Genomic DNA, 14,817 nt, shown 5'->3' with positions numbered 1-14,817 from the left:
CAGTGACGACGGAGAATGAGAAAAAAAATAGCGAATAATAATTATATACATGGAAATATTGTGTATCGCAATATATATACAAACACTGTTAAATACAATAATATTATGCACGATCATGTCGCGAGTGGGGAACGCTGTAAAATCCTTCTGAAAAGCGAACCAAGTTTGATCGTATGGGTATTTTAATAATCTTATAATGCATTACATAAGTTTCTTCTCAAGTCACCGCGCCACGCGTTTTGGATCGACATATTTTATTACACGTACGCACGCCGTAATTCGACGATGGAGACGACGTAAATAATTACGCGCTCGTTTTATTCCGCGAAATTCACCAGTGCGGTTCTGCGGTGGGATTTTTTCAATCCACTTCTTTCATATTACTCCGCGACAATAATTATGATTGAATACAAACCGCCAAAACAATAATAATACGAGTCCTCAAGACTAGACATTGGAGGGCGGAGGCTGAGAATTGTATTAGACTTTCATAGTTTTATAGTTTTGTTCGTGTCTTACGTGTCAAGAACTCGATAAAGGTGTCCTTTTTCAGACGAGAAAGATAATATTATTGTGTTCGGTACAATATTTTAATACTATTGTTTTCCGAATGCTAGTTCTGGACGCCGTCGATCGTCCCCTCTTTACAACAACAATAATATTATATTATTATAATAATAATAATAAAATGATTGTTGCAGTAGCGCCATATACACTTGTAAGTAAGACCATTTTCCATACTTTTCAGATGAATCGTTATCCTTTTAGATAGTTAAACTTAAATCGTAGTCATTTATAGACTCTAAATCCCCTCCTTGAGATGTATCATTTATATTTTCCAAACTAACCATAAGTCCTGTTTTACATCCTAGTGTACGGTATACGCATGCGTATGTGTGATACGCACGTACTGTCGTACTGACGGCTTAAAGACACACGCGCCATCGTGTCGAGACATGAGATCTCTGTTCATTCGACAAACTTACACATATTTATTATGTATTTAAAAATAGTTACAAAATTTTAAATTTAAATTTAGATCTGGTTGAACATATTTTGAATTCATCTTTCCAATAACATTAAAATCATTTATTGGAATATTTTTAATATTAAGTATTAAATATTAATACTTGGTAAAAACTTTATTCCATCGATTTTTAGATTTACTCACGAGATCTTCGTTGAGTTGACTCGATTCAAGAGAGACACAACTCCGTTTCTTGGGGCACGACTGATGATGATTGTATACCCATCAGTCGTCAACAAATAAATATGTTAACTAATTATTGTGATACGATGCAAGCGTGGTGAACACTAATTCAAACGCCGGGCCAACAATTAGACGATAACAATTCATATTAAATTATGTTTTTATTTTATTGTAATTTTTATTAGATTTTGGTGGTCGTATCTCTCAGTCTATTACAATATTATAAAGTTATTAATTATCATAATCAAACTCAGAAGCATTAGTGCACTACTTTTAACGAATCGTATACTAAAGTGTGCATATCATCAGTCAGCGGTATACTTGTCATTTATATTTTTTTATTTCGTATATCTACAAAAAATGAATACCACTTTTTGCTTTGCTGCGTTAGAGTACGGTGATTCAATCTTGTATAGTTGTATAGCTTCTTGTAGAGGGTTGGGTGTGGAAATTGAGTGTGATATACCACTTCCGTTTGAGAGTGATGAAAAATGAAAAAAGTAGCAGCGTTCTTTGTGTTGACCGTCAACCTTCATTTTTAAAAATAAAATAAAATAATGTTGTGGTGCTACACTTCGATACCATAAAATGTAACCAATTTAAAGTTTAGTCGTATATTTGTAATGGACGGTCCTAACCTAACCTAACTTTTGAATAAAATAATTGAATGCAAAATAATGTTTTTTCATTGGGATGGAATTTGTATACATTTCACTCTTTAAATGCACTCACGACGTTTATATGTTTTTTTTTGTAGACGTTTCAAATGCTTTTTTACAATCCTTAGTATATAAAATGTATTTTTTTTATGCGAATTAAAAATAAATACGTATAACTATTTTTCTGACTGTTACAGGTACATTTTTAATACTTAAATCGTATAAACATTAAAAAATACGTCTTAATGTTCTATATGACATCAAATTATTTTTTGTAGTCCAATGGCAATATGGCATTCATAAATTTTATCTTTCAAAAAGTTTCTTATTTAATAAATCTATAAACTATTTTTATTTCACCCTTTTCGTGATTTTACTGTTTTTAAGTGAGTAAATTGTGCATATTGAACGTAAAAATAAAAACTAGACTCAAAATGATGAAATACTCGACCGATTTTTGCAGCTGTAATCGACATACAAATGAATCTCTCATAGTCTCGTGTGCTTGGCATTTGCCTAACATTCAATTTGACTGGCTATTTTTAAAACAAATATTTAACAGTACTTATAAGAATATTTATGGGGATCTGTATTCTATATAAAACGCTGTGCAGTATTGATATAATAGTTCAATCACAAAATGATTACATTTTTATGTACAAGGAATGATTGGCCATTATTTCAGAATTTAAATAAGAGTTCTTATTTACTATTTACTCAAAAGAAAAAATAGAATGGGGGAGTAGTCAAGTGAAACAGTTATTTCCTTCGGCTTAAAAAGCGTAGAAATATTATTTCCCGCACGGCCGGAGTACGGGGTGATAATAATTTTAAAAAGTTTATTTGTATAGGTACACACACCAAAGACCCATCTCGACCATCTACCGCAACACCATAATATAACGACGAGTAAGGCTTTGGTTGGGTTTATTTTTTCACAGGGTGAAGATTTACTCGTTCACGCGATTCTCAGGGTTTGGCACGTTTAACCTCGGTGTCGGTGTGTCTTTTTTACAAAGCTTAAAATCAAAACAAGCGTACTGCAGCTATTAACCATCCCACCCAGGATCTTTTCCAGGGGTCTTTTAATTTTATATTTAAATATAACATGTGATGAACTTCATACACCTTCCATTATTGTCGTTATCTTCTTATTAATAATATCAAATATGAAATAGAACCAATGACATCATATTTTGTAGAAATCTAAATCATATAGTACATATATTTTTGCATACATATCGCAGTTGAGGCGAGGGGGTGCTTCAACACTAAAAACACCCCTGGCTACCCTAGCCATAATTGTTTGTCATCAGGGATATAAACTATGATGTTAATACTAATGCATTATAATATTATGTTATCACGACTATGTCTTTTGCGTAGGATACCTATTTATTATTATTATATACCTACGACACAATATTATAATATCATACACGTACTACACCGTCAAAACGTACGGATATGCGGCTTATCAAACGGATAAACGGTTCGAATGTTATAATATTTTTTATCATCATAAACATATTATTATTATGATTATCGGAATAGTCTTTGGCACGCCCACCCCGTGATCGCCGCCGCCACAGGATTTATCGCGTGTTCGCACAAATTGTACCTATAACACATAAATTATGCATATATATAACGTTGTTATTATTATTATTATTGTGTTGTGCCGTATAACTTACATTATACTAGTATTATCATAATGTAATATTATATAAATACGTATACCATGTAATATTCTTTTTGACGTCCATGGGGCCGGACGCGGGTAATATACATTTATACATTATACGTATACGACAGGTCGCGCGGGCGTTTTCGAACGGTCAAGTTTTTTTTTATTCCTCGCAGCTCACGCACAGCCGATGTCTGATAACAATATTATAGATACTGCGCTGAAAGGTGATTTTTCCAACTCTGGACACGCATTTTTTGAAAAAAAAAACATTTTTATGTAATGCGAAGTGCCTATGTATATAAAATATAAACCCTTATATTTATATTCCAATATTTTACCACGGGACATATACCTATAGGCTGTTAAGGTTTTCAATATTTCAACCCACATCGGAATCGAACCATTAGTGGATCGAATGTGAGTTTTAAGCTTAATACCTGTAGAGTGACCCAAGGGATAAAAGACAGTGAAGTAGTGTGACTAGTGTCTACCGCCCAACACCATTATAATTTTCTTTCAAAAACGCAAAATTGACCGAGAAAACGAGTGTCTTACGTAAAAAAAGTCATCACCCTGTATATTATATTTACTACCAATATAATAATACTATGTGAGACACCACTCGTCATCGTCGTCGTAGTTATTTGGAGTGCACTTCCAACGACAGGCCGTCACTATACTCGCGTATGTACATATGATTATTATAATGCACAGTTGTGTGTTGTGTGGCAGCAGCTTTATAGCACTACAACGCTGCGCTTTGTGTGTTGGCGCGCAACGACGGTCGAGTGACACACGTCGGTCGGTTGCCGATTGAAAAAAATAATAATAAAAAAAAAAACAATATTATTTTAGCACATGGACATGAGTTTTACGCGGGCGACGGATTTTCTTTTCGCTCGGTTCTATTATTATTTTCGTATGCACCTACTACCTATAATAATGTCGTTATTATTATTGCGTATACAACCCGACACGCCAATTAATGACCAGTCCGCGGCGAGCACCGAATACGCCGAAAACTTCCATGTCGATAATAATAATAATAATATGTATTTTCGTACCGCTGCCGTGCGGCAGCCGTCGTCGTCGCGGCTGTTCTCAAACCGCCAACGCTAGCTAACGTGTATTATTAAATCGGGCAATACAAATACAGTATTATAGAATATTATTATTTTATTAAAACGTAAAATTAGTACCTGTATCGAGGATAAAATTATGTGCAGTGCGTGTACGACATTAAATACTAACAAGTTCAGTACGACGGGAGATTCTAGACTGCATTAAAATCCGAGAATCAAGCTCAATTCGAACAATCGTGTTTTTCAATTTCAGTGGTATAGTACAAAAATCTTACAATCAGTGGGTACTGTATAATTTTTTTTTGTGGGGTGCGGTTTCATGATCAGATTCGTATGCATAGTGGGCATTACATACATGGAGGTACAAACCTACCGCACGGAAATATCATCTAATATTATATACCTAATATACCTGATATAGTATAATAAATTAATCCTGGCTTTTTAAAATCTGTATTTTGTGAAAGAGTGGGGTTTACTATCAATCATTGAACTATGGGACATGAGAACCTATATAATATAAATATACACCAACACCATACTAAACATAAATTTACAATCATCGGATCGTACTTATACTTATATGGCTACGACGGCTACGTGCCTTTATACTTTGAGGGGAGCGACTGAGCTGGTGAAGTGGGCATGTGGCAATCGTCTCCCCCCCACCATTCGTTTCTTAGGAGTTTTGACAACTTTCAACTTTGATTTATTTATTTATTATTATAGACCAAAGTTATTTCTTTGATCTCCAATACTGTTCTGCATAAGACAAATAATAAAATAGTGTTTACTTAAGAAAAGTTTTTTGTATATGCTGAGAACTAAGGAAAATGGTTTTAGCTGTTTTACAAAAGACTGTGTGTGTCTTACATGTTCATGTTCAACTAACATTGTTCCTGGAAGTAAAAAAGGTACAAAAGTTTTACGTTGGACCTTTCTATAACTAATACCAAACTAAATTCCCAGGAGGAGTTTTAAAAAAGTTGTGAAAAACGTAAAAACAAAATAAAAATCAGTGAAACGATGCAAGCATATATTTGACATTTTTTCAACAATATTGACCATTTTAGTGTATACACCCACCACATTGCTTCTACAGTGGGGACTTGTGCAGACCGTTTTGGGGATAGTGAGTAATCCACTGACACTGTAATTTTTTTTTGTTTATTGTCGGACGTCATTCATCTAAAATATTACACTTATTGAATTATTATTTTACGTATGCTGATTTTAGTTTATTTGATGTATTTTGTAGCAGATTCGAGAGATCCAACCTATCCCCATAGTCTCATCGTGCTATTGACTTATTATGTATTTCTGGTTACCTAGCATATGTGCATATAATACCATTTATACGATTACGTAATAAAATTAAAATAATGTACTGCGACGGAACTACAATAGTATAATGTTATAATATTATAATATCGATAACTGCTGTAGTCCTAGCACCACTGCCGATTTTTCTCGGGTATTGCAGTCGACGGATGGTTGTAAAGTTTCTTTTCTCTTTCTCCCACGAGAATACGGAATTATTACAGAGATTGTAATTATTGTGGTAAATATTCACAAAGCTATAAAAATCCGATTCGATCTCCGCCGCCGCGCATTATATAACTCTCGCGCACAACAATGTACCTATGTACACGACGATTCTAATCGCACGCGCAGTCTTTATTCGTTAGAAAAATAATAGTAATAATAATAATACAAGCGACGCAGAATTATGTAAGTCTGCGGAACTCAGACCTCGGGTACAGTACACTGCCATTATTGCATTGCATTTCGCGGTAAGCCAGATATAAATATAATTCATATAATAATGATAGTAATAATAATATACGTGTATTAATATCATACTATAATATGCCTCGTTACAGCCCGCCTTTCCGTTAAGTCGCCGCCTCCCCCGCTAAATGTGCTGTACAGTTACGCGGTACATTATACCAGTGTAGTGTTGTACACAGAGCAATGTACACAGTGTATTACAATGTTTAACACTACACAATAATATTTTACCGTACGGAAACCCGTGAAAACGTTTATTTTTCAATTTTACGCCCCGAAAAGCTCGTAGTTGTTGACGACCGTCGTTGTTGTCGACGGCCAGTACAGATGAATGATTCATATTTTATGACATTATTATGTTCTCGTATGACATGTACTCACGATATGTAACAATATAACACATTATGTGTATATTACTATTATAATAATCGTGTAATTATCGATATTATTTATTAGGAATTTTCGCCTCACTAAATAATAATGGTAACGATAACGACGATGTGTTCTACGTGGTGTACACGCACACACTTACACGTCCGTCGTCCGCGCAGTAGAAAGTGAAGTTTAATAATAACTACGTACGTTTAACCGCAATTATATAATAAAATCGAGCGCGCGCAAACTCCATCCGGTTGTGTACGCGTACCACCGCGTCGGCGGCGGGTCGACGAGCATGGCGTTTTTCTCTCTCCACCTACCACTATCATTCTCCCTCTCGCTCACTCTCTCACTCTCTGTCTATCGTTTTGCACATCGTAATTCGCGAGAGATAGCGGTTTCACAGAACTGCAACGACCGAGTGCCGGCGGTTTCCCGTTATATCAATTATATATTATTATTATTTTATTGTAATGCCGCGGCGTTTTATTTCCCGTTGGTTTCTTTCGTCCAGATCGCGAGACGTCCGGGAAAAATATGTGTTCGCTACAATTTTGTGAGTGCATAAAAAACCTGACGCTCGTCGCGCGCGCGCATTTTGCGCGGTTCGCGAACACACCTCTTCTTGTTACACATTACATATTTTTTTACTCCCGTGTGCGTTATTTATCATGTTTTAACACGCGGATGTTGTGGTGGTGTGCGAGACGTGAACGAAACGAAAAAAATTCGTATCGGCGGCGGCGGCGGCGGCATAGGTGCAGCACCATCCGCGGCGGCCTGTGCATGTGTGCGTACGAATAATGGGTATGAATATACCCACACATACACAGCGAGCGGGTGCGATATATAAATATATATATACATATAATATAAATATATATATTTGTATATGTATTATAATAGTGTTGCGCGGTGGCGGTTTCGTCGTCGTCGGCCGCGCGGAAACACTATCGCGCGCGCGACCGCCGCCGGCTACGAAAAGTCATTGGCCTCTCGCTCGCGCAAATACACACACGCACGCCAGTCACACACACATACACGTTCGCAGCACACACACACACTCGACTGTGCGGTGCGTTGTGCCGCGCCGAAAACAGCCGCCACGATGTGCCGTTCCACTACCTCCACCACTTCTACTAATGTACTACTATTACTACTACTACTACTACTACTACTACTACTACTACTACTACTACTACTACTACTGTACTGCCGTCTACTACGATACAATGATGACGATGGGTGGGCGGGTGGAAGTGTTTTTTGCGCAACAAAAACCGCCGCCGCAGTTTTATTATTATTATTATTATTTTAACAATATCACATTATTATTACATCGCTCATATCATTTGCGGACGCGCTCTCATCGCGGTCGAACTCGTAGCGTGTCGCTCACGTCGTCGTTGTCGTCGTGGTCGTCGTCGCGTTCTTTCCTTTACTATTTATTTATTTATTTCGGATGGTCTTTTTACGAGGTGCACACGTGCCTAATCGCTTTTTTCATCCGATAGCGACCGAAAAAGTTTTCTAGAGTCGCGTGGAAACAAAATATTGCAAAAAACAACGACGATACATTACGATAACCCGTAACGACGACGAGAAACTTTCATCCACCAGCTATCGCCGGAAAACTAAGCGTTTTTGAAATGTAAAATTAATTTATGGTAACGTCCTCGTCGCGGAGACGTACGTACATGCGGTCAAAAACGACGGCGGCGTGCACCGACGTACTTTTACCGCGCGCCACCACACGACTTGTTCCCTCCACCACCCCACTCACCTTCACCGGTACCGCCACCGCGGCAGTGGTGCAGTCCGCCGCCGCCGCTAACACTCTACTGACCTACTTTCTATTGCGGCGGCGGCGGCGGCGGCGGCGACGGCATATACTTTTTCGTTTTTTTCTCTATTCTTTCCACATGATATGCAGCACGTCTCCGTCGCGGCAGCAGTCGTCGTTTACTCGCGCAGCGCACACCTATATACACACACACACACACACATACACAGATATTGTCATTTATCGTCATTATTGCATTAATGATTATACTTTTAATATTATTATTATTTTATTCACGACTGGAATATTATTATAAAACTGCGGCGGTATTATTTGGTATCGCGCGAGCGCCGGAAAAGGTCACGGTTTTGCCGGCGAACGCGCTCCAGGATTAACGGTATTTCAATGGGTACGATCCGATACGCTTATATTGTGTATTATAAATTATAATACATAGATAATAATTATATAGAGTACGTAAAAATATTAAGAATATTATGTACTTTGGTGTGCACCAACAATGGTCTGCGTATACAAATTATGTACAATATGTCAATATTGTATTAATATTTAATATAAGTTATAATGCTATTATATGGTTCCCATAATGTAATATCGTCCGGTGAAAAGCGAACGGTCGTAGTCCCAAATATCACGTTCCTATATATAATACATATTATATTTATAATATATTATTTCGGACCACACGATCGCGTGCGCGCGCGCTCAAGAGAGTTCTTATTTAAACTTTTCGGCTATTTTCGGCAACCGTTGATGATAACGTCTGTGGCGGCGTTTATTCGTTCACGCAGCGCACGCGTTAATAATTTTTTTTCGCAATCGTCGTCGTCGTCGCGTCGTACGTACTCGTATATTATTATGGTTGTATCGCGTTCCGCATCTCGGCGCGGTTAGGTAACTTCTTGTCTTGTTGTTGTCGTCCATCAAGACTGTTTTCAATTATTTTTTTCCTGGCCGTTATACATTTATTTTTTATGTTTAAGCCACACAATATTTAATATTAATATAATTAGTAATATATTATTATTGTTATCATTGTTTATCCACTTTGCTATCCGATGGCAGCGGCTGTGGCGTCGGCGGAGTGTTGTACGCTTGGCGTCGTCGTCTCGCGGAGTCTATTTTCGTCTCTCGGTTTACGCCGTTTTTACAATAATATATTCACGATATTATAATGGTATGTTACGCGTCGCGCTAGCACAATATGCAATAATAATACATCGCATAATGTATCATTATTATTATTATAAACTTTAATAATAATAATAATAATAATAATAATAATAATAATAATAATAATATACAAAGCAGTAATCGTCGTCGTACATAGTGTACGTGTGTATGTGTGTGTGTTGTTGGTAACGATCCGGCCGCCGCCGCCGGCCCTGTAGGTCGTTGAACTCCGCGGCCGGCCAGCTGACTATACTAACGGCTATGACTACGATGTCGACGACGGTGCTTTGTGGTGGTACCGTTGGTTTTTTATTATTTTTTGTATTTTTTTTGCGTATGAGAATATCACGCGAGAATATAAAAAAATCAGAAACGAAATAAAAAAAAAATTATAATGCAAAATTAACGGAAAACTGCTGAACCGACGGAGTTTTGAGCTTTTCCGTTCGGCTTTAGTATTAACGATACGTCGATACCCCGTGGTATAAGTTGTATTTATAATAAAATAATTTATATATTATACATTTATACATAAATTCGTCGACTACACTTGTATCGCTTCTTCTCGGTGGTGGTGACGGATAATTCGAGAGGTGTAAAATCGATTTTATTAAATACAACAGCGGCGGCTATGACGACGTCATGCATATAATAATAATAATGATATAAAACCACTCGTATATAGTCGTCGTCGGTGTCGACATAAAAATTTTCTTCTTTTTGGCGTAATGATAATAATAATAATAATTTATGTACACGCCAGTTCACTGGTGTGTGTTGTACATTAAATATATAAAAATAAATAAAATACACAACAATATTCAGCAAACAACAAGGTCGTTGAACCTCTCTAGTGTGCAGCGTATTACGTCGATCGCTTTGCTCAGACGCGAGCCGCCGCCGCCGTCTTGTACGTCTTGCGCTCGACGTGTTTATGCCGGAGAGCGTTTTTTAAACTTGGAATAGGTAGTTTTTCAAAATTAAAAAACGCGCGATAACGGCGCGCACGAAGAATATCGCGATATGATAATATACTAGTACGAACGCAGTCGTCTGTCGTTACGATAATGTTGTTTTATATCCGACGGAGGCGACGCGTACGATAATAATAACAATAATAATATCGTTACATAATTATTTTTATTATTATTGTATTATGCCTCACACAGGTACACCGTATCGGTGTTCCGATACATATATTACAATATATTATTATGATATATCATAAATCATAATATATATTATTATTTATTGTAATATATGCGCACCGTGTGTATCGCAACATTACATTATACGGATATAATATGTATTATATTATTCGCACAAAGGGAGAGGGCTGGCGGGGATCAGGTGTCGTGAGTGGTGGCAAGGGGGTGCGGGGGGCTAGGATTAGAGTGTGTCTGCGTATGACCTTACGCGCGCCGTACGGTTGACCGATTATCATCGTCGTGTGTATACAGGGCGATACCTGCCGCCGACGTTTCGGTGCGCGTCGCGTGCGAATTGTTTATATTCGCCAGTAAAAACGTCACATATATCATTACACCGCTTGTATATCTGATGTACGATATTTCAATAGTGTATGGGTACATGCTGCAACCACGGAATATTGTGTTCTCGCAGAATGCGCTCGTCATTTATATTATTATTATGTACCTAAAATACGCGACGACGTAATATTATAATTTAAAATCACTGTATATAATATGATATATAGTATCATAATACACGCATTCGATTATGGTGTCCACTTGCGATGATACCTAATATTAAACCAACCGCATAACTGGAATTCAGTCGTTCCGATTTCGTTTGCCGGAGTTCTGTCGCTGTGCGATTTATAGGTACACAATAATACGTCATGATGTATAGTTATAATGCGTACACGTATCGACGCCTTCGTCCGTTTCATAGACCTATATAAATAATCGACTGATAGCAGAGATAGAGAGAGGTTCGGAGGCCAACATTGTTGTAAAAAGGTGGCAAACAACCACTTTGGCCCTTCTGTTATGCCCATTAATAGCGTGCGTGTGTGAGAGAGGAAGAAAGAAGTCTAACAACATTTCCAGAAAAATATGACGGCATACACTTTAGGTCCCATCATATGCACCATATAGGTATTGACTTTGTCTCTTTCCAACAATGTTGGAATTCACGTGCACTCCACATAATTATAATATGTCCTATGCCATGTATAATAATATCCTATGTTTATACATGACATCCTAAACTAATCTTTTTGGTCCGTTTTGCGTGTTTCAGCTCAAATCGAGATTATACCGTGCAAGGTGTGCGGTGACAAGTCGAGCGGCGTACACTACGGCGTGATCACGTGCGAGGGCTGCAAAGGATTCTTCCGGCGGTCTCAGTCGTCTGTGGTCAACTATCAGTGCCCGCGCAATAAGAATTGTGTGGTGGACCGTGTAAACAGAAACCGGTGCCAGTACTGCCGGCTCCAGAAATGCCTGCGGCTGGGCATGTCCCGTGACGGTAAGTGTACATAATATTATAGCCTTATGATGCTTAGTTATGTAAACGTGACACACTGTGTGTAAATAATATACAACGACAACAATTATTTAATTACGACGCGTTGTATGATAATGACGTGGTGCTATCGGCAGTAACGGCGTGACGAACTTTGAAAATCGACGGTCGCTAGCATTTTATCGAATACCCTCCTCAATCCTCATAACCACCCACACCGACAATTCATCAGGGCGGGTACGGGTTGAGTTCACGAGGCTTTTTCTTTTATCGATATACCACACCAGTCACCACCACCTGGAGATCCAAGCACCTCCATCGCTGAAAATGTCTACCGAGGGGTGGTCGACTCTCAAATACCCCTTCGTTTCGCCCATCACTGTGCAGTGTTATTCGTTCGACTCGCTCTCAATTTTTAAGTGTTGTCGTCGTTGTATCGTTTTTTCGTTATTATTTCAAGGCCAAGAATTGTAGGCTGAAGCTAATGATTGGGCGGGGAGGGGGGGGGTTGTTGATTGAGAATAGCTCTGTATAAGGTAGATTCTGACTGATGGCTTTAAAAGTTCACCCGTGCGTCGCAACCCTTTAACGTTTATTTGTCTATTTTATTTAATTTTTTTAGTTTTTTTTTATGCATTATTATTTGTTATAATACAATAAGCGATCAAAACGACTACGTAAAATAAACGATGTAACCATCACGAGAACGTTTCGAAATTGGTCAATTGTATTATATAATGTATTCAATATACACATATATATATCATTCTATGCTTATAATATATTATTATAATTTCCTGTACTTTTTGTGAAACGCGATTTGTGTAATGGCGATGTCGGCGCTGGGGTTAAGCTTACGATCAAGTCAATAACCTACTCTCGACCCGGGGTGTCAACGCAACCAAACACACACGCACGCCTATGCACACCACACCAGTGTCGCTGGGCGTGCACAATATCATTATATTAATATTAACATCCAGGAGTGCAATCTGAATACCCAACGCTATACTTAGCCCCGTTGTTGCGCTGGCGACGGATATTTGTTTTAACATTTTCGAAAACACAATCGCAATGTTATTTTTTCACTGTTTATGACACATTGTTATACGAATTGCATTGTGTCGGTTCGACTACCTGCTGTGACTTATTCGATATTATATATATACTAAATATATACTATAGTTCGGAAGATTTTAGCAACGTCGGGGTAAACTCGTACGGATCAAAATCGTTTTGTCTAATAAATCACAGTATAAGTATAGTCATTCACCATATAAATACATAAAATGTAATCAGACATATAAATGCAATGAATGGGTCACATTACAAATCAGTAGAGGAATCAGAAGGGTTTGGATACCTCTTCTCCCAACTCATTTATGCCGTATAAAATAATAATTTATTTAATTTTGAATATAAAATGGATAAATTATCGACTAAAAGCGATTTTATGATGATTCGCATTACGATAACACATCTTGTAACATTTGGCACATCAAATAGCATATGGACATTTACACTAAATTTATCGGTCTATGAATAAAAATAAGTATGCCCTCTCCCCATGGTCCATATGCACAGGGGGGGGGGACTCCCAAACAAATTCTGGTTGCACTACTGTTGCATATTATAATAATTGTACATAGAAAGAAAATAATCTAACATGCCTAACATGCCAATACCCCTCTATGTATGCGTATCGAAGAAAATACTTATCAAAAATGCGGAAGCTAAAATTAAACGATAATACGAATAAATCATAACCAATCCGCGCTTTAAACTGTAGTGTACGCGAGTGTACTGTACGAATGACAATATGTGACGGTATTTTGATGTAATACAATATAATACACGTCCGTTTTTTTTTACGGGTCTTGCCCGTGTACAGCGGTCAAGTTTGGGCGCATGAGCAAGAAACAGCGAGAAAAGGTCGAAGACGAAGTACGCTTTCACAGAGCGCAGATGCGTTCGACAGCAGCTGCTGCGGCCGCGGCGGCTGCTGCAGCGGTAGCCGCGCAGGCTTCAGCCATCGACTGCTGTTCGACTACAACCGGCGTTGGCAGCGGTGGTGGTACCGCGGCCGTGGCTGCTGACTCGTCAGTGTTCGATCACGATCAACACGGGCAGCAGCACGGGCACGGGCAACAGCAACAGCAGCAGATGCCCTCCAGCACCGCCGACCATGGGCTTCGCTTACACCAACTACACAGTGGGGGAGGACATCTCTCGCAACACCACCATCAGCAGCAGCAGCAACAGCAGCAGCAACAACAGCAACAGCAGCAGCTACAGCAACAGCAACAACAGCATCAGCAACACCAGCTCCACGGCCAGCAGCAACAATTCAACATAAATAGCAATGTGCAGCAGGCTTATGCCGCGGCCGCAGCAGCAGCCGCCGCAGCAGCGGCTGCCGCGGCCGGCGGTGGCGTCAATGGAGCCAATGGTGGCACAGGAGTTGGGTGAGTCATAGTATCTAAAGCAAATAAAATATTTCTCGCCCGGGGCCGAAAGATTCTGATTTTCATGATTAGGCA

General features: G+C 38.5%; 1 protein-coding gene across 4 annotated transcripts in view; it reads left to right on the top strand.

Moving 5' to 3' along the window:
• LOC111040742 (probable nuclear hormone receptor HR3) overlaps nucleotides 1-14,817 on the top strand; it is a 71,956-nt gene that overhangs the window by 45,570 nt on the left and 11,569 nt on the right. For all 4 annotated transcript variants that reach the window (XM_022324755.1, XM_022324754.1, XM_022324753.1 and 1 more), the window contains exons 2-3: nucleotides 12,053-12,280; nucleotides 14,169-14,742. In XM_022324755.1, coding sequence (XP_022180447.1) covers nucleotides 12,053-12,280; nucleotides 14,169-14,742 — 802 coding nt within the window. The remainder of the gene's footprint in view (nucleotides 1-12,052; nucleotides 12,281-14,168; nucleotides 14,743-14,817) is intronic.

Source organism: Myzus persicae, unplaced genomic scaffold, assembly GCF_001856785.1.
Source record: "Myzus persicae strain clone G006 unplaced genomic scaffold, MPER_G0061.0, whole genome shotgun sequence".
NCBI lineage: Eukaryota > Metazoa > Arthropoda > Insecta > Hemiptera > Aphididae > Myzus > Myzus persicae.
This window is presented reverse-complemented; position numbering and strand designations above follow the sequence as displayed.